The 21,702-nt window shown below is 36.8% G+C and overlaps 2 protein-coding genes across 8 annotated transcripts in view; both read left to right on the forward strand.

Moving 5' to 3' along the window:
- LOC126922371 (putative polypeptide N-acetylgalactosaminyltransferase 9) overlaps positions 1-4,450 on the forward strand; it is a 294,734-nt gene extending 290,284 nt beyond the window's left edge. For all 5 annotated transcript variants that reach the window (XM_050734913.1, XM_050734912.1, XM_050734909.1 and 2 more), the window contains one exon: positions 271-4,450. In XM_050734913.1, the coding sequence (XP_050590870.1) occupies positions 271-411 (141 nt within the window). In that variant the 3' untranslated portion in view covers positions 412-4,450. The remainder of the gene's footprint in view (positions 1-270) is intronic.
- A 2,159-nt stretch (positions 4,451-6,609) lies between these two features.
- Positions 6,610-21,697, forward strand: LOC126922365 (serine-enriched protein). 3 transcript variants are annotated; one of them, XM_050734890.1, is made up of 10 exons: positions 6,620-7,191; positions 9,679-9,881; positions 10,080-10,215; positions 10,650-10,688; positions 12,540-12,651; positions 12,740-12,897; positions 13,024-13,155; positions 13,389-13,571; positions 15,390-15,552; positions 15,658-21,697. In XM_050734890.1, the coding sequence occupies exons 2-10, from the start codon at positions 9,694-9,696 to the stop codon at positions 17,061-17,063; spliced, it is 2,517 nt and encodes an 838-aa protein (XP_050590847.1). In that variant the 5' UTR covers positions 6,620-7,191; positions 9,679-9,693; the 3' UTR covers positions 17,064-21,697. The 3 variants fall into 3 exon arrangements, with proteins under 3 accessions (XP_050590849.1, XP_050590848.1, XP_050590847.1); XM_050734891.1 differs by lacking the exon at positions 10,650-10,688 and having other exon boundaries at positions 6,619-7,191; XM_050734892.1 differs by lacking the exon at positions 10,650-10,688 and having other exon boundaries at positions 6,610-7,191; positions 15,394-15,733.
- The last annotated feature ends 5 nt before the right edge of the window (positions 21,698-21,702 follow it).

A 21,702-nucleotide genomic window follows, 5' to 3' on the forward strand; every position in this document is an offset into this window, starting at 1 on the left:
TTTATTTAATTATTTATTAAATTATTCATTTCTAAGGATTGTGTAAAATGCATTCTCGTTTGCCTACTCTTCATTATTACGCGAGATCGAGCGATAATTTTATTCAAAAATGAAACGCTGTGATTCATCATTTTCCGTTGTAGCTGGGATAATAATCGACCCTTCGAAAAATTCCATCCTATTGACTATACATTTTCTAGAAAGCTATGATTCTCGTTATTTCTTCTTTATCGTCAGTACAAATACTGACCGTTAGTTTTTTATTTTCAGACGAAGCAAATCAGACACGGCAGCAGCGACAAGTGTCTGGCAATAACGGAGAGCAAGCAGCGGCTGATCATGGAAGAATGTTCGGCAGCAGCAGCCAGACAGAGGTGGTCGTTCGAGAACTACGACCCATCAAAGCTGTGATATCGCGCTTTATCGCGTCATCAGTCGAAAAGTCTCGGCCGAAGATTCGATCGTGCCGGTTCTTGGGTGCCTGTTCAACGTTATTCCGTCGCTAAGACACGTTTCGGTAGATAGACGCCGTGGTATCGAGGCAACGAATGCCTCGAAACACCGCCAGATGCTGAAGATCGAACACTAGACGAAGAAAAGGAACCACGGGGAATTTATTTGAGGAAGCTATTCGTACGAAGAACCATTGAGAAGTCCGAGTTGAAGAAGAGACACGTTCCAAATGGCCGATCTTCGGCTCTAACCTTTAACTGTAAGACAGACGAAGTGCAATAGAAACGTCGTTTTAAGGAGTGATCGAAGAGGGATATAGTCTCATGGATAAGCTGTAACCTGGTGTACAATGAGAGAGTTGGGACACTCGAAGAGTGATCGAGTGTCGATACACACGCTCGAGGATCGCTTTCGCTGGCATTGAAGAATTGAAAGCTTACCGATGGACGAAAAGTACACGAAGGAACCTACGACTTTTTAATCTTCCTTCTCTGCTATTGGGTAGTGTTTAAATGGATAGTTGTTCTCTTCTCTTTTTACTTTCGTTGATGGACTCACGCGTTTATGTGGTTGTCGTTTCTTGAGAGATTGGATACTCGTGGTATCGCTTGTAATTATCTGGATGGTTGCTGACTTGATTGTATTTTCATTCTAATACTTGGAGAATTTCTACGTTAAATTAGAAACGGCAGAATTCTTAGAGACAATGAAATAAAAATAAGGAACAATTGAAAATAATAAAATTGAATTTAGAAGCTTGAAAGAGTTAGTATTATTCCTAAAACATCTTTGGTATTGTAATATATTTTGAAGTTAATATATTCGGTAATAAAGTACAGTACATATTCTCAAATAAAATATAGTTCAATGTTTTGTGCTTGGAACTATGAAGAAGAATAACTTTTCAATACATATTTTTCTCTCCGTACATTTTATATTTTCGCAATATAAATGCGCCAAAAGAGAGAGAGAGAGACTCGTGAACATTCCAAAACATAGAGGTCTCAATCTTTGGAATAATTACAAGCGATACTCCGTTCCTTGATAGTAAAGCTAGTTTGTAGAATCGTTGTGTTAAAGATTCGATTAATTAGATATAATGATTACGTATAATATTGCGCAAGTACTTACGAATTGACATGATCTATTGTTCGATAAACAGAGTATAATTTAAGCCTAACGTTTAAGTGGCGGCGAATACGCGTCAATGCATCAATGACAGCGAAAAGCGTGTCAAAAGGGGATAGGTTGTTGAATTTTATTCGGAGTTAAATGGACGAACGCGGCCGTATCGATCTCTACGAAAGCCTCGATCGTCGCTTTCATCCGTAGCTCCGTTGTTTTAAGGAGGATGGAGCGATTTGTGTAAGCTGCTTACGGCGAGTGCCATCTCAGAGACGACGTGGCGTTTCAGTTTCATTGAAAAACGGCGGATCGTTGATTGTGAATAACGGCTACGGCTTACCACTCGTACGAATCCCTTCTTCGTGGATGGTAGAAACAAACAGGATTATTCATCTGAGGCAAAACATAAATCTTTCTTTCAAAGATACATATGACGATATCAAGAGAGAAAAAAGATAATATATGTATTAAACAATTTATTGCCTGTAAAATACGTGTCTTTTCTTGTATTATTTTCATTCCAATTTCGAGGTTCGAGATTACACTCCGATGCTTTTAAAGTAGAACGTTCTAGCTTTCTATTTTTGTATCTTGAAAATGAAAAAGAGGATAATACGATAAAGTACGTATGGAAGTGAAGACTTTAGATAGTTTAAAATCAGAAGAAAGTAGAAGAAATGAAGAAAGTGTATCCAAAATCTGTATTTGTTCCTTTACAAGGATAAACTAAAAATAATACTCGTAATGCGACTGCTGTTAATAATGCTACAATTTTAAGATAATGTTAACGAGAACGTATATCTATCGTACTTGAGATACATTAGGTTTATCGTTGGATTTGTTAAACATATCAATTTAGTAATTACCTCACTTGAATACGTTAGACTTGAAGATTTATTTTGTTCTCGATAGAAGAAATTTCTTTGATCTTAAAGAAACACGTTTTCAACGAAGTGAAACGAAAGACTTATCTCGTCATATCTCCAGGAAATTCTCGTAGTAAAAATTACCTAATCTAACGTAGATAAAGTCATTTATGAAATGTTCAAATTCATGGATCAACGATTCGCCGATCGCCCTTCGTTTCTCTGTCGTATTACACCGCTTACAGTAGCACCTTACATTCCAGTTTCGACGCAAGAAACCAACGATTCCAAATTCTAGACAAACCTTCTTTTTCTAATTAATTTAGCACGTAGATAGCGCGTAGGGACAGGCAAAAAAAAAAAGAACGAACGATTAATGGTTCATACATTCCGATTACGGTGTAGGGAGACTTTTGTACATTCGTGTAAAGTATCTTGATGCCAGTTTAGATACCGCCTAAAATAAGTTTTCCGAGTGTATGTGTGAGAGTAAGTATCAGTTTCAGAGTGTAAGTCCTTTAGAATCACGAACTCTCTTTAGCAGAATTCGTGTAACCCTTCGTTGTCTGACGATTCGCTGATGGAAATTTGAAGAGGAGAACTTGATGGTAATTTGAAAACTAGACAATTACGAAATTCCATACATCAATTCGTTGTTTTATTTAGCAATAAATAAAATATAATAAAATTCCAATTTATTTGCAAGATAAAATTTCGAAATCTGGACAAAGATGTCACATTTTCGGATGATAAAAATTGTTTTTTAGATACGTAGAAAGTATATTATACGTACAGAACATATCATTATGAATTCGATATCAACCTAATCGATTAAGATTAACGAACAGTTCTCCTGTAACAAAAGACAATAAAGGGTTAATAATCAAGATTCCAGTGAAGAGCGCAATCTGCAGGTGTCTGCGCGTGCCAACGAAATCGTAAATACCGCGAGGAACATTGTACAATATCACGATATCTCGATCGTCATCGATTTCCTCATCAATCACAGTCAGCATCATTAGAAGATTTGTCGTTGAAAGAACGAGCCATGTTTCCTGAGAAATACATCAAGACAATATAGAATAACCGTTAGCTCAGTCTAATCCTCATAATGGGTCATTGATTCACCAATAATAAACATTCATCGAAATTGAAACCAGAGTGTGAGTGCATTTAATAATCCATTAAGCGGATGTTATAAATCGCGAATAATCAGTCAGAAAAATATTGCAATAAGCGTTCAATCGAACACGATCGACGATAGCGATTTTCGTTCCCAACGTTTCAAATTTCGCGCCTATTTGCGGCTTGAAATATCGGCTATAGAACGACACCGTAGAAATGTTCCCAGAGAATGAATATATAAGAAGAGAAAGGAAATATCGACCAATATGGTCGTGATTTCTTCATGGATAATTAAGCAAAAGGGAAATACGTATATATATATATATATTTATGATTATAAATATAGATTTAAGACGATGTAAAAGTTTATCTTTGACAATGCCGATGAACGGACGAATGAAAATTCAACGAGAACATTTATACATATATTATAAATATAAATATAAATATAAATATAAATATATATATATATATGACATTTTCTACATTTGGTAGGGATGTTGCATATCGAACGAACGAGACGAAGACACGATGATGATAAAACGATAAGAGATGTAATATTGGATAGCCGAGCGACGTATGGTCGCACGTTAATTAATGTAATATCGAACGTGCCTTATTTCCTGTATATATACATATATGAATATTATTATCATTATTATTATTATCATTATTACCGAACCTCTATCGTAACGTGCAAGTATTTGTGTTGAATAAATCGATGTTGTTTTACGTTAATACCGTGAGGATCGATCATTATTCTTGTCTGTTCACTCGGTCATCCGTTTCTCCCGTTAGGCTGATAGAAAAGTGGTGGGACACGAGAATATTTTGATTTATTGGAAGGATGTTTGGAAATAAAATTAACGTGGACGAAGAGACATGATGAATGCGTATTGTCTATTCTTAGCATCCTTAGGAGGAAGCATTTGCCACTGAATGAAGAAAGACTCGACCAAGCATATTGAAACATTTTAAAGTTACGTAGATGTTACTATTGCGGCGCGTTAGAAGTTGGAAATTTATTGTTTAATAATATTGTCATCGTTTTCTTATCTAAAAAAAACACAGATGGAATGTCAGCCATTAACGGAGTGAGCAAGAAAATTTGTAAAAAGAAAGAGACAGACGATCATAGAAAGAGCGATGTAGCTTGAATGTAACATTGATGACACTTTTATTATTCAAAACAGTTTCCATAATCATATTGTTTCACACATGGGATAACTATATGCTACTAGCTATTATACTCGATAGTTTCCAACATCGGACGATACTCTTTTCATTTCTGAAACTCGATGTCTATAAAGTTTAAAGCCTTTGTTTTCCTTTGTGCTTAGTTCGATTCATTGTTATGGCGCTATGAATTCCTTTGACGAGCCGCGTAATTGCTCGTGATATTGAATCGAGAGTTCACCATGAAACTCGGTCGTGACATAGTTTCTGATCAACCTTGAACTATTCTGGTCCGACCATAAATTTCCATTTCCACTAGATCAACCCTACGTGCTGGTTATTAATTATTAACAAATCGCTAAACATTTCGAGTCAATACTCGATTAATCACGATTAATCTGTTGGCCCGGTGAAATTTATTATCTCAGTATAAAGTTTATTGTCTACAACTGATAGAATCGAATAATAAGGGTTGACATTGATTAATGGCCGAGTGGATTTGAATATTTAAAAATCTTCCTGCATGCAATTTCACGATTACCAAGGATTGCGTGTATCTATCGAGCCATTCACCAATTATCGAGGGCTGCCACGGAAACCAAAACGAAATCGTTCGTTATTTTCGCGCAGGCGTCGTCCGCGTTGCGACGTCTCTCGCCAGGAGAATGTGACCGTCGAAAGCTCTTCCATTTGTTGAGCAATTTTCTTACCATTTGCACCTGCCAAACACACTAATAAATTATTTATATTTAGAATATTCATTGATACCTAAAATATAATGATATTCGCCTTCCATGAAGGTCACTCGCATCCCCTTTTAACATCAACGAATTTTGAGCCACATAGAAAAATCAAATACCCGAAAAATATTCTAAAAACGGAGGATGTCAAGATTATAAGATTCTAATATCGTAAAATTCACGACGAATAAATTTTATACACTTTGAAGTATTTGTTATATTACGAAAATGATTTAGATAATTTTTTTTAAAGGGTATTTGATCGAATAAGTGAAATAATCGAATTATTGAAGGCGTTGTGAAGAATGTTATAGTAGCTTTCAAAAAAGGAAAACTTTAATACGTTAGCAGGTGTCGGTACTTGTCCTTTTTCCCCATCTTTCAGCCGGGATGCCTACTTGTTGCGGGGTCGGCTGTTATTGATTAGTGGAGAAAGAGAGAAGGAACCAGAGGGAGACGAACGTTCCTCCACAGACATGAATGGCTGTGGTCCACAGAGCCAGATTTTGAGCTTGACCCGGATTCGTCACGCTGGAGTTCACGCTACCTTCACTTTCGTTACTCGCGTTTTAAGCATAGCGTGAAAAATCGAGAGTGAACAGTGGCGACCAGCCGAACTCAGCTCCATCGCTATCAAACGACATCAAGGGACGGTATACTTAAGCAACTTCGAGCAAGGAAAAAATATCTCTTTTCAACCGCAACCGTCAACCTCAAAAATAAAACCAATTCTTCAAAGTAGCCACATGAAAACATCAAACTAAAGATCAAGCCCTTCAAAGCAATAACATCGTTATACAATTTATCTTCTCTTAAAACAGATTCAAATAAAAGCAGAGAATTTTCCAAGGAACAGATAGAGGCGCCACGTTCAAGGAAACAATTTCCTTGCGAACAAGGCCGTCATCAAATAGGCTAATATCCACGTCTGCCTGTAGGAAATGCAATTAACCCCCCATCGGTCGCGTAATCAACGATCTCAGGATACTGGTAACTAGGTGACATTTAAAAACCCGTGGGAAGAAAGGAGGAGAAGAAAGAAGGGAGAGGTCCTTCGGAGGACCTACGGGTCGCACAGGCGCAGCTGTATTCCAGTCTCACCCCTAAAGAGGGTGTGCGAGTGCGCAATGAGGGTTGGCCTGGCCCGAGGGAACGTAGGCTCGGAGCAGTCGAGTGGCTTTGGCCGAGTATGAGCGGCGTTTTCGCGTTTGTCGCTCGAGTTTCATTCACGAAAACGACCTGTTCGAACAGCCACCCCCTCGTGTGCCAGTCGGAGGAAGGGTTAAGGCGTGCTTGAGCCACTTGTGTCGGGTTGAAGTCGGGTTAAACGCGAGAAATCGAGAGACAAGAAGGTCGAACCGCGGATACAGGCGTGTCTCTTCCGTACGGTTGCTCGATTTCACGTACCTCGACTGTCAGTAAAGGTATCTGGAAGAGGATAAGGGGTAGCAGAGCCTGGAATAGTTCATTTTGGGTTAACGTACCATCGATTGATATTTTTCTTTTCTTCTGTAAAATCGTTGATTGTTTTCTTCGAGTGGAAAGTAGAGAGAGATGCTGTAGCGTGAACACCGTGATAGACGGGTCGTTATTACGCGTGTATGGTGGATTATGCGTGATCGTAGAAACGAGGAAGTGAGGTAAAAGTGTTTTTTCGGGGCAAAAGCGGGCCGGCGAGCGAGGGGGCTCCGGGACTCGAGCAACAGGTAATTTAAAAGCTGACTCCGCGGGGCACCACTTTCCATTGCGTCGGTGTTGCTTCTGGGTGAAATGTAGTTGATTGCTGTCGCGACGAGATGATGCAATTTACGCGCGCCTTCACCGTTAATGAGACGCGGCTGTTTCTTTGTCGTGGTTGAAAGAACGAGAAAATTTCATTCTTCCTTTACCGTTGCGTTTCTTTCTCGTACCTGAAGAAGAGAGAACATTTTATTCGTTGTTATATCTGGGTTTATTTGCTTGTGGCGTTTTTAACGTTTCGAGTTATTTTGACTTTGTTAGAATGTATAGTATTCCTCCAGAATATTCTTCGGTGTGAATGCAGAATTTTGTTTTTGTATTTGTCATGGTTTTGTACGAATTCCATTTAATTATTAGAAATTAGTAGGTTTCCGAAATGTCATTTGTTTGTAATGCGATCGGAAGAAAAGTCTCTAGTATGAATTTGTACATAGTTCTACATATGATATACGTTAATAACAGTGACAAACAAAAATATTTTATCTGAATATGTAGATGAAATTACATGTACTATAAAAAAGGAACTATATTCTCGAATGTTTCAAATTTCAGTTCGCTTTTTGGCTATCAACGTGCCAATCAAATTCTCCGAGTCTGAACACCTACATTGCGTAAATAATTCGCGTTGCTTAAAGGTCGAACGTAAATGAAAGTATATCGCTGACGTGGGACGAGGATTAAACGGGTCTCCTGCTGCAAGTAGGTTAACTACATCGTAGATAACAGGCCTCATTACACGGAAGGGTAGTTAAGTCTTTCGTCAGGGGGTGATTTATCGACGATATAGCAGATTTCCCTATCGGATAAAAGAGAGTGCATTTCGTCCATTAAAGCGTGTTCCCGTGTCGCATTTTCTTCAGAAAGTCCTCACGCGCTCGACTCGCTCACTGCATTAAGGCCATTCATGCGGGAATTTGTGCTTCTTACAGTAATCTTCCTTTTTACAACTGTCCATCACATTTTACACTTCCGTTCAAGAAGTATGCAAAGAAAATTATTTATCGAAATGGTTATTTACCTAAACAAATTAAACGAAACAAACGAATTTCACTGAAAGGTTTCTACTTTCTCTCTAAAAAGATTTGTTCTTATTTTTCCTGAACATTTAGAAGAATTAGATAAATACGTTTAAATAAGTGAAATGATTTCTCGGTAACGTTTAATGAAAACATTGCTTACGAAGATCGTATAGATCGAAAAGAATGTAACGCTGCTAATTACCTGCGCATAATAATTATTCCGATAATTGAATTTCAGTAATATCGAAATACCTAAGTGGATGAGTATCTGACATTTTTCAGAGCGTTATTATTCAATCGAGATTGCAACGAAACAGGACAGCATTGAATTAAGGCTAAATATTTGGCGCGGCGTTTCGATTCTTAATGAAGAATTCCTACGATGTAGATTGCAAATACTTGATTGTTATTTATGGAATCGAGTGTTTATGTTTGAAACATTCCATCGATCTCTATACATGCGAATCGATATCAATGAAAAATACAGTTCCTTCGTTTCGAATTCGTACACGATTCCTCTATCCATTTTTAAAGAAACACATAAAGTATTTTCATTCTTCGTGAGTACGTAGGAATCTTATAAATCCGATTTTTATTTATATCACGCTTTGCTAATAATAGCTGTACGATAGTTGTTTGATCGAACTAGACGTGACTCGAATGATAATGTTAGATGTTCTCGAAAATAAATGCACCCTTGTTATGGTGTTGTATTGGCAGAGTGGCTGTGTGATTACAGGGGCAAGTAACCTGATGGAAACTCGATATAGGAAGTTAAATCGTGTGAATGTGATATCGACAAGTTGCAAATATTTACTTTCTCGCAGTGAAAATAGTTTCAAATACTCCGTAGTTTGATATAAAGCGAAAATGTGAGTCAGTTTTCTGGAAGTCCATATGGCTTCAATTATAGTTTATTATTTCATTGTAAACGTGGATAATTCATGGCTGATCTCTGTTAATCAGCAATTATACTTGTTGAAGCTTTTAGTTTCAGGATAATGTTTATATTCGAAACCAGACTTTAATATAGTAGGTAGATATAAGCTGTGTATAAAAATGCAAAATTCACGTGGAAGTAAAGCGTATCACAGGTTAGCTGAAGCTTGTTTATCATTCGCAAAGTTGTTCAGAATATATCAGCAAACTTTCTCATAGTCATCCAAATATATCTCTCCTAACACTTAGAAAGCTTTCGTTTTATCACGTGGAATATATTACAACGCGTGCGCCAATTTAAGTTTCAATCATTTTATTCTAAAATACTAAAGATGCCATATTTCAATAACAAAACTCTTGTATGTCTTTATATCGTTTTTTCTTTTTTCGTTGCGTGAAACAAGAAAAGAAAAGGAATTTCACGACGAAAGAAGAAGGAAATTATACTTTATGAAATTTTTTAATGGAACATGCGTTACGTGAAATGTTTTCCAGGAAAATATCAGCTCGATGCCGGAGGCGTCAGGGTCAGAAGTGGCCGATGAGTCGGATTATTCGATTTTCGAGAATAAGACCGGCTTGGCCGAGGACATGAAGTTTCTGGCTAGCATGCCGGAACTATGCGACGTGACCTTCCTCGTCGGTGAAACAAAAGAGCCCATTTGCGCTGTGAAGGCTGTTTTAGCAGCCAGAAGTAGGTTCGTATCGCGATTAATGCTACGATCAATTTATTTCTTTCGTGCAAGGGTAATCTTGATGTTTAAGTAGTACGTATTATTACAATAACGACACTCTTCTAATATTATTTATTACAACAGTTAAAAAGATTGCTATTACGATATTTAGATAAATATAAATACAGTAAAGATGAAATAATGTATTCTTTGTTTCTATAGGGTGTTTCAAAAAATGTTTTACCAAGCACCCAGTCCACAGCGTAAGAAGGAACCACCGCCGAAGGAAAACAAGATCCGACTGTTCCTGAAAAGAAGCTCGGAACCGTTGCTGAATCTGCAAAACGCGGCGCAACAGGTAATCGCAGTCATTATAGAAAGATCGTTTTCTCAATACCTCCTCTATTCTTTCGCTATATTATCAGAAAAGATAGAAATAGCAAACTAAAAATAAAATCAAGCCGATCAAACGTGGGCATCTTTGAACTTATTTGTTACAAACAAGATGGATGAAACACCTACGCGAATGTTGGAATATTACAAATTTACTGCTTACCTTCCTTCACTTGCATATTCAATTTTTAATCGATAAACTCTCATTCTCGAAACTTTCAATCTGAAATCTATACTCCACACGATTAATCTTTGAAACGGTTGCTACAACCAATCAATTTACTGCAATTGAAATAAAAAAAAAAGAAGCATTTTAAAGAACATTTAAACGAAATGTGTTCGAACCTCGTCGTTAAAATGATAGAAATAGTAAGTGTGCGTTTGTTGTGTGCCGTGTAGCGGTCAGGGTTCGCGCAGCAGTTGGCTCCCATACAAGAGGTACTATTATAACGTCACTTCTCTATGCGATTTTGCATCCTGAAAGTCCTCTTTTTATTTTCCCCTTGCCCTTTCTTTCACTCTATGCTCGTCACAAGTTTCTGTCTGTTTCTTTTTATTATTTTTTGTTCTTTTTCTGTTCTGAAGCATTACAATAACGAGAAGGATCCTGAATAACGATGAATCCTCGATTCGAAAAGTTTCACCGAGAGAAATTCTATCTCTTAAGAATTGTTAGACAGATTTGGTCTGTTTCTCGGTGTGTGTTAGACTTCGTCAAGCGAATAATCTTCGCGAAGTTAGAATTAATCTGTACGATTGCATGAAACATTGACGCGTTGGTAATGTGAAGTCAAACTGATACGTTTTATAAAAATGTTGTCATTTTATATCATAGTAGATGATTAATGTCTGATCCTTTAGAAAGTAAACGATTAATCTTCATAGAATCAATTAATTTGATTTCTGTATTGCTCGATCAGTAATGTAGGAAACTTTTTACTTTTTAAGTATCTATCATATATCTTCACGATACTAATGCGATGTGGTACTATTATTCTTTTTTTTTTCTTTTCTTCTTTTTTACTGAAAGATATGGAAATATGAACTTCATTATTCTTCGAAGGGGCCTCAATTTTATTGTCTCAGGATACCAGATTTTACTTTGGAAGATCACTTTACGAGCATCTTTTAAAAATAGTCTTTGGAATTTTTAACTTTATATTTCCTATGAGTACAAAAATAGTTATTTATCTGAAGAATAAATCTAAGATATTTCTATAGTCATAAGTATACTATTCTCAAAGAAATGGTTTATATCAATATCATAAATAGAATATGTGAAGTAGGCAATAAAATTCACAACCACGTACACTTTTGTTCTTCTACCACGTGATAGTTTAAGACTTCGATACATATTTAGGATACTCACTAACGCCCTAATTGCAATCTCAACTGTTATATTTTTTTTGTATTACGTTTTCGTGAAACTATGTATTCGCATATGTTTCTATATATTTTTAACGTTAAAGAGACTTCCTGTTTGTTTGAATAAATAAAATGAAATGAAATTAAAATATATAAGAAAAATCACAAATTTATCGAGATAAAATTGACGTGTTTTTATCAAACCTTGCTCGTCAATCTGGTATCCTAATTTCATTTGTAAGCAATTACCCATACGATGCATCCAGCCCAATTCACTTAGTTGTTAACGAGGCATTCATCGTTCCAGTCTATCTCTTTCAGTTGGCATGCAAGTTTTAAATTGACTATACGGTCTAAGTCTGGAGAATCGTGAATATAGACTGCTGTCCTTCCTACATCGGCACATTTGCAATAACTGTAGACTCGCACGACTGCAATCAAAATCCTCTGTTATTCGAGGACGGCACAATTTGATTCTGTAATTCTGCATCCTACAATTCGTTATGTAGTCGTGAAATTGACGATGATGTATTATAGACGCACAGTAGTTTGCTTATAAGGCAGTAGTTTGCAGCAATGCGAACATTCTAGCGGCATCAATACATTGTTTTCAATTTTCATCGATGCTTAAGCGAACAACGATGGACGATCCATGGAAATATTTAGAACGTAGCAATTTATTAAAAATTTGTAGTTGACGATAGTAGGTAATTGTTTAGAAACTCTTCATTGATAATACATACATTTTTTAGAAGTAACAAGTATTTATAAGTGTAGTTAGTTAGTTAGTCTGAGACTGAAAATATTTTCCAGCCATCGCTAAATGCACCAAATCGCTTAGCATGAATTTTCGATTTTCAGTTTTTGAATCGCTGTCAATATTTTCGTTTTTCTAAATACACCGCTCTTTGTGATCAATCATAGCCGAATCAACATCAGACCGTAATCATCGAGGAATTCGAGCCCGACGTGTTTCGTCAGCTGATCGAGTACATTCATACTGGATGTGTGACGTTACAACCTAGAACTTTATTAGGTAAGTATTTCGTTCGTCGTACATATTAACGTTCTATGAATTTTGAAGGAAACAATTTCGCGTTAGTAAGCTAATTTTCATTTCAAAGGATTGATGAATGCCGCCGATTATTATGGATTAGAACAGCTGAGAAAAGCTTGCACTGGATTCGTGCAATGTTGTATAACAGTGGACACTGTGTGCGCTTTATTGGCGTCGGCAGAACGATACATTCAGTACAAGTGTACGAAATCCTTGGTCCATAAGGTGAGATTGTATAGAAATTTAAAGATATTTGCGAACCTTTTTTGTAAATTAACATTTTTCCGCCTGAGGAAACGAATGAATTCATTTTTATAAAAGTAGTGATATCTTCTTGTTTCGTATTTAAAGGTATTCGAATTCGTCGACGAACATGGCAACGAAGTGTTGAATTTAGGATCCTTCACGCTGCTCCCCCAACATGTAGTTCGTTTAATCCTGGCAAGAGAAGAATTACGAGCCGATGAATTCACCAAGTTTCAAGTACGTGAATTTTCGACATTATTTTCATCCTATAGAACCAAGAAATTCTCTATTCGTTATTAATTTTCGTCTATCTGCTATTTCCTAGAAAATATAACTCCTTTCCCTTCTTAATTTCATAAAACTTTTTCGCCATTTAGTTTCCCATGAAAAAAACTCGAATTTCTATTATTAGTCTTTTTAATTCTGTATATTTCAACTATTAAAATTCACTGAATATTCGATTATCTTAGGCGGCCTTGATGTGGAGCAAGAAGTATTGCGACAGCAATCAAAATCAAGATCTGAAAGACGTGATTGGCAATTTCCTCGAGTACATTCAGTTCCATAAGATCCCTGCGAACGTGCTGATGAGAGAAGTTCATCCTCTGGACTTGGTGCCTTCGAGGATCATAGTGAACGCGTTGGCCTATCAGGTGCGTGTTATTTCAGAATTGTCAATGAAATTAATTTCTAATTCTTCTTTACGATTTCTTTCTTGTCATTCTATACAAATATCGAGTTTATTCACAGACTTTAAACATTATTTCGTAATTTAATTAAAAATCAAAGTATTACATATATTCGAATTTTTATCTCTTAGTATCTACTTTATCGTAATTAGAACATTTTCAAGCTATTCTGCCTTTTAGCCTTCTTAGCTTACTGATTCGTATGTCGCAGACAGAACTCGTGCAAAATGTTTGTTTTAATGTATCATGAAACAGCTTGATCGAGATTACACTGTTGCAAGCAGCACTTGTAGTGTAGCTCCAGGATTGTAGTTTGCGAATTTCTAGCCAAATGAGCTAAAATGTACATTCTCCACTAAGGTAACTGTGGTGTGCTCAGTTATTTCATGTTGGTATAACGCCTCGTCCTAAAAAAAAGACAAGCAATTATGGTCGCAAAGAATTCAAGTATGATTATGCATTTATGATTCTTCTTGTTCCCTTTGATACAACGTACACCCGTTTCTGTCTGTTACTTTATTATCGAAGCATGCAGAAAGTGGAATTATCTCGTTTGAAATGAAAAGATCATCTCGTTTGAAAATTTGGTTAAAAATTATATTATGTACACCTGCGACACAGTGTAACCGTTTGAAAATCCAAGGGTTTCTTTTAAATTTCATTGAAAAATGATTTTCAGTTTCGTATGAGACCATTACACGCATTTCTATCTATTATCTAAAAACATATATATTTTGCTCAATGTATGTTACACTGTTCAGAATAATTGAAAAATTATATATCTAAAGGATACAAGATAATATAGTCTTTAATGTTACATAAGTTTAATAGAAATTTGTGGTTACTGATTGTTGCAATATTTTTGATTATTCTAGAAAGTTTCCTGTTAATTATTCTGGAAAGTGTAAGTCTGCAATATTTAATTGTTTGAATCTTGACATATTCGAATGTTTAATCGAATCAACCTTTAATTATTCTATGTAACCGTTTCATATCTGTTACGCGTGATAGAAGAAATTATTTTCCCAAGTGCATTTGTCTGCTGTTGCACATGTAGTATTTATTCCATTTGCAATCGTTATTTCCTCTCAAATAATTGTTTCCCAAAATTATCGTTTGAAATTAATACGTCTTCCACGTTCGATCAATTACGTGTCATATTTTATATAGTTGTTCTTCGCTGAACATTCGATAAAGTGTAGTAGACGTTCGTTTATCGAAAACTGTACAGAAATAAATGATCCTTTGCCAGTGGATTTATGGAATTCAAATAGTTTTACACGGTTATCGCAAATCTTCTAACTGTAAAACATACTGACATTAATTAGATATGAATAGAAATTCAGAGAAATGAAGTCTACTCACGACCCTTACTAGATCCCTCACACGTTTTATTACAATCTACACATCAATATGAAACAACCTCAATTCACACCCCAATCTTAACCCTTTCGACATGAAGAGCGAACCAGACGATCCATCTAATAATTTTGCCTATCATTAAGTTTAAAGAATAACAAAACATTTTAAACATCCGTGGAAATACAAATTAATCCTTTGACTTTATTTAATTACTCGATCGATTGAATTTTATTAAATTTTATTGCGATCCTCTTCAAATAAAAAAAATTGTACTGCAAATTTCTTCGCGGAAGGGTTAACACCTCTAATTTTTGATCGAACTTCACCATGTAGAATCGAGTTCTCTATATTTATCCTTTATTATCCGTCTTGATCGGCGGCTCGATTCTGTAAGTCTCTTAACCAGAGAGTTTGTTGCAGGCAGACCCGGCAAGCGTCGATCCCGGACACCTGTCCCCCCACCGAGTAAAGCACCAGGACCGTAGTTTGTCGGTGCAGTCATCTTTACAGGACCAATTTGGCAGCAACACATCGCTAAGCTCGACTGGGTCTGACGAGGGGTCCGACGAGAAGCAGCATTCAGGTAGCAACTAACCTCCGGCCACGGCCGCATTGATCGCGGCCGTATCGGACGAGCCTCGACGCGAGGAAATTCCTATTAACGTTGCGGTCTCGCACCCGCTTGAAGGTAAATACGGCATAGCAGAGCAGGAGATAAGGGAGCACGAACGATGGCCGAAGCATCGCTCTTCCGAAGAGGAGGATATACAGCGGTTGATCGAGCAACGGAGTCAGTATCAATCGATGAGGCAAGAGGATACGCTGCAACGACAGCACGATGAACAGCTGATCAGGAAGCAGGAGGAGGAGCTAAGGAGACAGGAGATGCAGGAAGAGTTCGAGAGGAGGCAGAAAGAACTGCAGAAGAAGAAGAAGCAGGAGGAGTTGAGGAAGCAAAAAGAGCAGGAGAAGCTGAAGAAGCAGCAGGAACAGGAGGAGCCGAAGAAGCAGCAGAAACAGGATGAGTCGAAGAAGCAGCAGAAACAGGAGGAGCTGAAGAAGCAGCAGGAGCAGGAGGAGCCGAAGAAGCAGCAGAAACAGGATGAGCCGAAGAAGCAGCAGAAACAGGAGGAGCCGAAGAAGCAGCAGGAACAGGAGGATCTGAAGAAGCAGCAGGAACAGGAGGTGCCCAAGAAGCAGCAGAAACAGGAGGAGCCGAAGAAGCAGCAGGAACAAGAGGATCTGAAGAAGCAGCAGGAACAAGAATTGAAGAAGGCAGTAAAAGAAGTCGAGGATGTGACGAAGAAGCAAAAGGAGGAAGAGATTAATCGACAGAGCCTAGAAGAAAAGAAGCAGAAGGAGGAATTGAAGAAGCAGGAGGAAGTTAAAAAGGAGGAGGCTTCGAAGGAAGAAAAACAAGATGCAGATTTAGAGAAGAAGCAAGAAGAGGAGAAGGAGAAGAAGGAACAGCAGCTGGAAGTTCAGAAAGAGGATGAAGAGAAACAGAAACATCGAGAGGATAAACAAGAATTACAACAACCGGAAGAATCGCAGAGCAAAGAAAAGATTGAAGAAGAAAACGAATCAGAGGAACCAAGCCTATCGAATCAGGAAAAATCGCAACAACAATTGGAAGAAGAGGAAAGAATAAGAGGGGAGCAGGAGTTACTAAAGCAGCAGAAGGAAAAGGAACAACGAAGAATTCGCGAGGAAAGAAAACTGCAACTACAGTTGCAGGAACTGAAAACCCAGTGGCCATCGGAGGAATTAACAATATACAAGCAGGAAGAAGCCTTGCAACGACAGATAGAGAACCTGAGATACGAGGAGCAATGGGAGAGTCGACAATTCCAGCAGATGCAGTTGTATTTTGAAGGTCGGAAGCCTGAGGCGGAAAAGAAACCAGAAAACCGGCAAACAACGGAACGAAAGAAGACGGAAAAGAGGAAAGACGAAAGAGTAGAGATTAGGGTACACGGGGCGGAATCCCCTAAACAGGAAGACCCTGCCGTGACTGGTTTCTACATAAAGTTAGTGGTGAGGCAGGAAGGCAGGGCGAATTTGGTTTGGTTGTTCAAAACGCACAAATTTTAAATGGTTCTCGTTTCTCGTTATCCTCTACTCTGGTTTTATACACTGTTGACATTTTATATAATAATTAACAAATTAATTTTCTCGCTGGAAGAGAATTGTTTCAGAGTATGACTATTCCTATCGTTTGAGTTGTCTCGCCAGAGATTTCTATATGACGAATCGTTGTGTTTTGCGAGGAACATTCTTAGTACATTAATGTTTTTTATCGTTGGAACCGTATACAGGTATTTATGATAAACGAGGAGACGTTCACTCGTGGTGGTTGTTAATAAAACCGAATCTCCATCTACAGTCAGTCGGTAAAAAATCCACCTCTGTAAATGATTGTAGACGAGGTACATGCTCATTAAAGTGATTTAATAGGTCATACTATACTACTACGATAATCGTGCGATTATTTTAAGGATACTCTTAATTTGCGTAGTCTGTGGGTTGTAATTGAACGCGAAGAGTTATTTCAGTAACACACTGCTCAAGATGATTAGAAAATTGCGTACACGAATCTATTTATTCCTAACGAAATTTGATTATTTTCCATGCTAAGTAGACGGTATCCTTTTACATCTTCAGCGATTGATTTATTCGAAAAAATTATTCGAGGAACCGGCGAAGTAATTCTCCGATTGCTTCGAGCGGTATATCAGCATCAAAACGCAAAATGTTATCGATACTGATTTTGAGTGTGTTATTTTACAACTGACATCTTAACGACTACTTATATACGATAATTTACACGCGTTGCCTGCCTGTGAATTCCCAACCATTTCTTCGATCTAATCATTATCAATTATATGGTGTCACGCGACGGCGGAGAACACGACTTTCGTCGACATCAATCAATTCTCGCTTTCCCATTAAACCACTACTTCATGATACTATACTTATTGCTCCGTCGACTTTTCTACTATTCTCGTATTATTATTATGGCGATACTATCGCAGATCGAAAAGGTCTACCCGATTTTTTACCAAGCATCTCGAACATTCATTCGATCACTGCGCGAAGAAGAGGAAGTAGAAGATCTGTACCGTTTATTATGAAAGAGATTTTAACGTTCGTACGAAATGAAAAATAAAGTATGCACAGTACTAGTATGAGCAGCTAATGAGAAAATTAAGAAGTATCTACGTAGACGTTATTGTTGAACTCTTTTACAAGGAAAAGACTACAAATTATATACATATACATATATATATATATATAAACACAAGAGAATATATATACACGATATCTATATTTGACACTATATTAAAAAAAGAAAAACAATTGATATCGCTTATGGGCGAGGTGTTCGAGAGCTGTGGTCGACGATTTGACAATGATAAATAATTTCATAAATTGTTACTAGAATCTTACAATTAGTTCTATGGCTTCGGACTTTTAAAAATGAATGTTTGAAATGTGAAAATGAACGTTTCTAAAAATGAATCTTGACAATGATGTACCTTCGAACGAAAATCGACGTTGTTTCGATGAAAATTGTCGATTTTTATTTGCCACGATCTCTTATTTTTCTACTTCAACGTTTTCATACGATTTACTTACTTACTGTACCCTGAATAATATAATTTCGCTCGCATGGAAATGTAATTCTGCTGTTACATTACAGCCGCTTTTTATCACGATTACGATTGACAATGATAAAAGTGCAGTACGGTTAATATACGACAATTTTACACGGGCGTGAAGCTGTATAATCGTGCTGCTGACTCGCATCCACTTGCGTGCTTGCAACGAAAAATTGTTTATGAAACTGTGAATACACAAAGTAGTAGTAAGTAATGTTTAACGTGCAACAGGAGGAAAAGTGTTTTCGACGGTAATTTCGAATCGTTCAATTCGGCCAAATATTTATAACGCGCTTTTAATCTCGAAAGCATTGCTGATTTAATATTTTCTATTCCATTGCCACGCTATCATGACTTTTCATATTTCATACAACAATCAGTGATCGTGCTTTTCTTCGGTTCTCGAAATTCTTTATAATTTCGATTATAGAAAGTAATAATAAGTAATACGATGGAATAACAAATTTCCAATCGAATTTGCCAAAAATTTGTCACAGCGACAAATAGCGCTACGATAAAGAGGATTATTCGATTTCTTGCTGTCAACATTCTTCTTCCTAACTGCCGCACCTAAGCTAATTGTTTAAGCAGCGGAGACGAAGCGGACTATCATCTATTAAACGTTGTTGATCGATGTAATACTCAGTATTGGTACAAAGCAGAACGACGGATCACTTGATTCGCCAAACGCTAAACCCTTCGTTCATGCAGACGGAAAATGAAACTATTTAAATCGCGACGTAAGTTGATTTATATGATATACAAATTTACGCCGAGTTAGTTGCTACCAACTCGCGAAACGATGCGCAATTTGTTCGTATATTGAATCAAGCAAACGAACGATGTACCTATGTAAATTGTATAATATTGTGATTACCATTCGTATTCTCTATACTATCGCGAAATTTCTTCGAATAAGTAATTTATTAATTGCCGTATCATTTTCCAAGAGTTTCTCGGAATCGAAACTTTCTATCACAAGTTAATTTATCGCGAATTAATATCATCCAAGATTCCTTCATCTTACTCTTTGTGTATTTGAACAGTGGCAAAAGAATCGTTCGATACTTCAACAATTCTTTGTTATTTAGATTTATAACAACAGTATTATAAAAATATCTCGTATCGATGATACAAGATCATTCGAAGAGGATTTTGACGATAGTCTCACACTGTGTGTATCGTGTACAGTTTGCTAGAACGATTTGGCTAACGATAATCATGCTAAAAATCGTCACTAAAAAGATACGAAGCAAAACGAGGATCTTGTGTTAACAATAATAAAAGATCCAATCGTTGATCTGTGTGAAAACATCACGCAATTTCCTGCAACCACTAGAACGCAACGATCGAAGACGAATTTTAAGTTTAGTCATCGAAGAGGAAGTCTACTACTAAAATTATAATGATTTCAAGAAACTTGAAACCTCGCAAGCACTACCTTTTCGTTTAATACTTCAAACTATTTAGAATCGAAGAACAACATAGCTGAAGCATCGTTGTGATCATGAGCTTTTCACGAATCTTTTTCATAATCGTGTCAGACAGTCGTGTATCATAATCATCGCATAATTATTAAACAAATCTACAGAAATAAGGAGAAGGAAATTATTGCATCGATTTCGTCGTTCTCCTTTCGTACAGCGTTGACAATACTTTAATCGTACGACACATATGTTCCCTATCTCAGGCTAAACGTAAAATGATAAAAGTACATATATAGAATTATAATAAAATAATAGAAAATCGTAATCTGTAAGTGTACTACTGCTTTGCCCAAAAAGGTTGTGATTCACTGGATTTTGTTTCACTAAGGAAACACTTTCACGAGTAAGTAACATTTTCTCCATTCACAGACTTGTAATTAACTAAATATCAATTATTTTCTTTGTATCGATACGATTATTACACCATTCTAAATTTTTTAATCCTCCACTCAAATTATTCTGTACATTCTAACATAATTTATATACACTTTGTTCGAGACTGATTCCACGATTTGCATCGTTTATTCATTTTCCTACGAAAAACTTGTTTTTACCTCTACAGTCTTTCAATAACAACAGCATTGGAAAATCAAGACAAGAAAATCAACGTCACACCTTTCTCGACAACAAACATCAATTCAGCGAACGGTGAAATTGATTTTTCAACAAAAAGTATTCGACGAATTATCAAACGCACTTTGTATAAATCACAAAAATGACAAATACATTGAAACAACAGAAAAGATCGACAAACGTATAAAATATTGTTGTTTATTCGACACGATGAAATGTTATTTCTGCCAATAGCTGTAAGAAGAAATTTGTTCGATAGAACTGTACAAAGCTCAGTGGTATTTCAATGATGAACAGGTGTGGAGGAAATTGCACGTTGTCGATGATAATCGCATAAAAAAGGAGAACAACGGAACCGGGCATCAAACCGTGAAGCTAAATCGCAGCCGTCACTGTCGGAAAATTGTATTTTATTATCGTCACGTTGTACGCGGCTCAGTTGCATAAGTGTCAAGAGTATATTTATGAATGTGGTGTAGTCTACTTAATCTGTGTATCGTTGTCTGTCCGTGCGCATCGTTACTTCTGCTGTTTTGTACGTAAGGTGTGCGTAAAAAATAACAAAAAATTAATTATTAAACAATGATATGTCGTTGAGTAGCCTAAGGGCGTTAACTACCCGTTACAGTGTTACCATCGATCCCACCGAGATTCAGTCGATCCGATCGAGACAACTATCTTCTCAATTTTTGTTTCGATTGTTTCGTTAAAATTTTAATCTAAATAATCCATTATTTTTTGACGTACGAGGATGATCTGAATTTTTCTACAGGGTAGATTATAATTACATTTATAACAAATTTCAAGCAACTTTTGTCAAATTTTCTTTCCATTCTTACAACTTTCTGCTATATTCTTGTTATAAGCGAAGAGACGTCGCGATTCGATCGACGAGTTTAACGGTGATCGGTGCAATTCTATCTAAAGTTCGATCTCTATCATGTTGTGATATTCTGTAGCCAAATGAGTTGAAATAAAGGGAGAAGAGCGTGATGTCAAGGAATAACGAAG

The sequence above is a fragment of the Bombus affinis genome, chromosome 12, assembly GCF_024516045.1.
Source record: "Bombus affinis isolate iyBomAffi1 chromosome 12, iyBomAffi1.2, whole genome shotgun sequence".
Taxonomy (NCBI): domain Eukaryota; kingdom Metazoa; phylum Arthropoda; class Insecta; order Hymenoptera; family Apidae; genus Bombus; species Bombus affinis.

Excerpts from the sequence above, each read along its gene's own strand:
- LOC126922365 (XM_050734890.1), top strand. The coding sequence starts at position 9,694 with ATGCCGGAGGCGTCAGGGTCAGAAGTGGCCGATGAGTCGGATTATTCG. Across the intron at positions 12,898-13,023 it reads CGAAATCCTTGGTCCATAAG|GTATTCGAATTCGTCGACGA; the intron begins GTGAGATTGTAT and ends TCGTATTTAAAG. Across the intron at positions 13,572-15,389 it reads TGAACGCGTTGGCCTATCAG|GCAGACCCGGCAAGCGTCGA; the intron begins GTGCGTGTTATT and ends AGTTTGTTGCAG.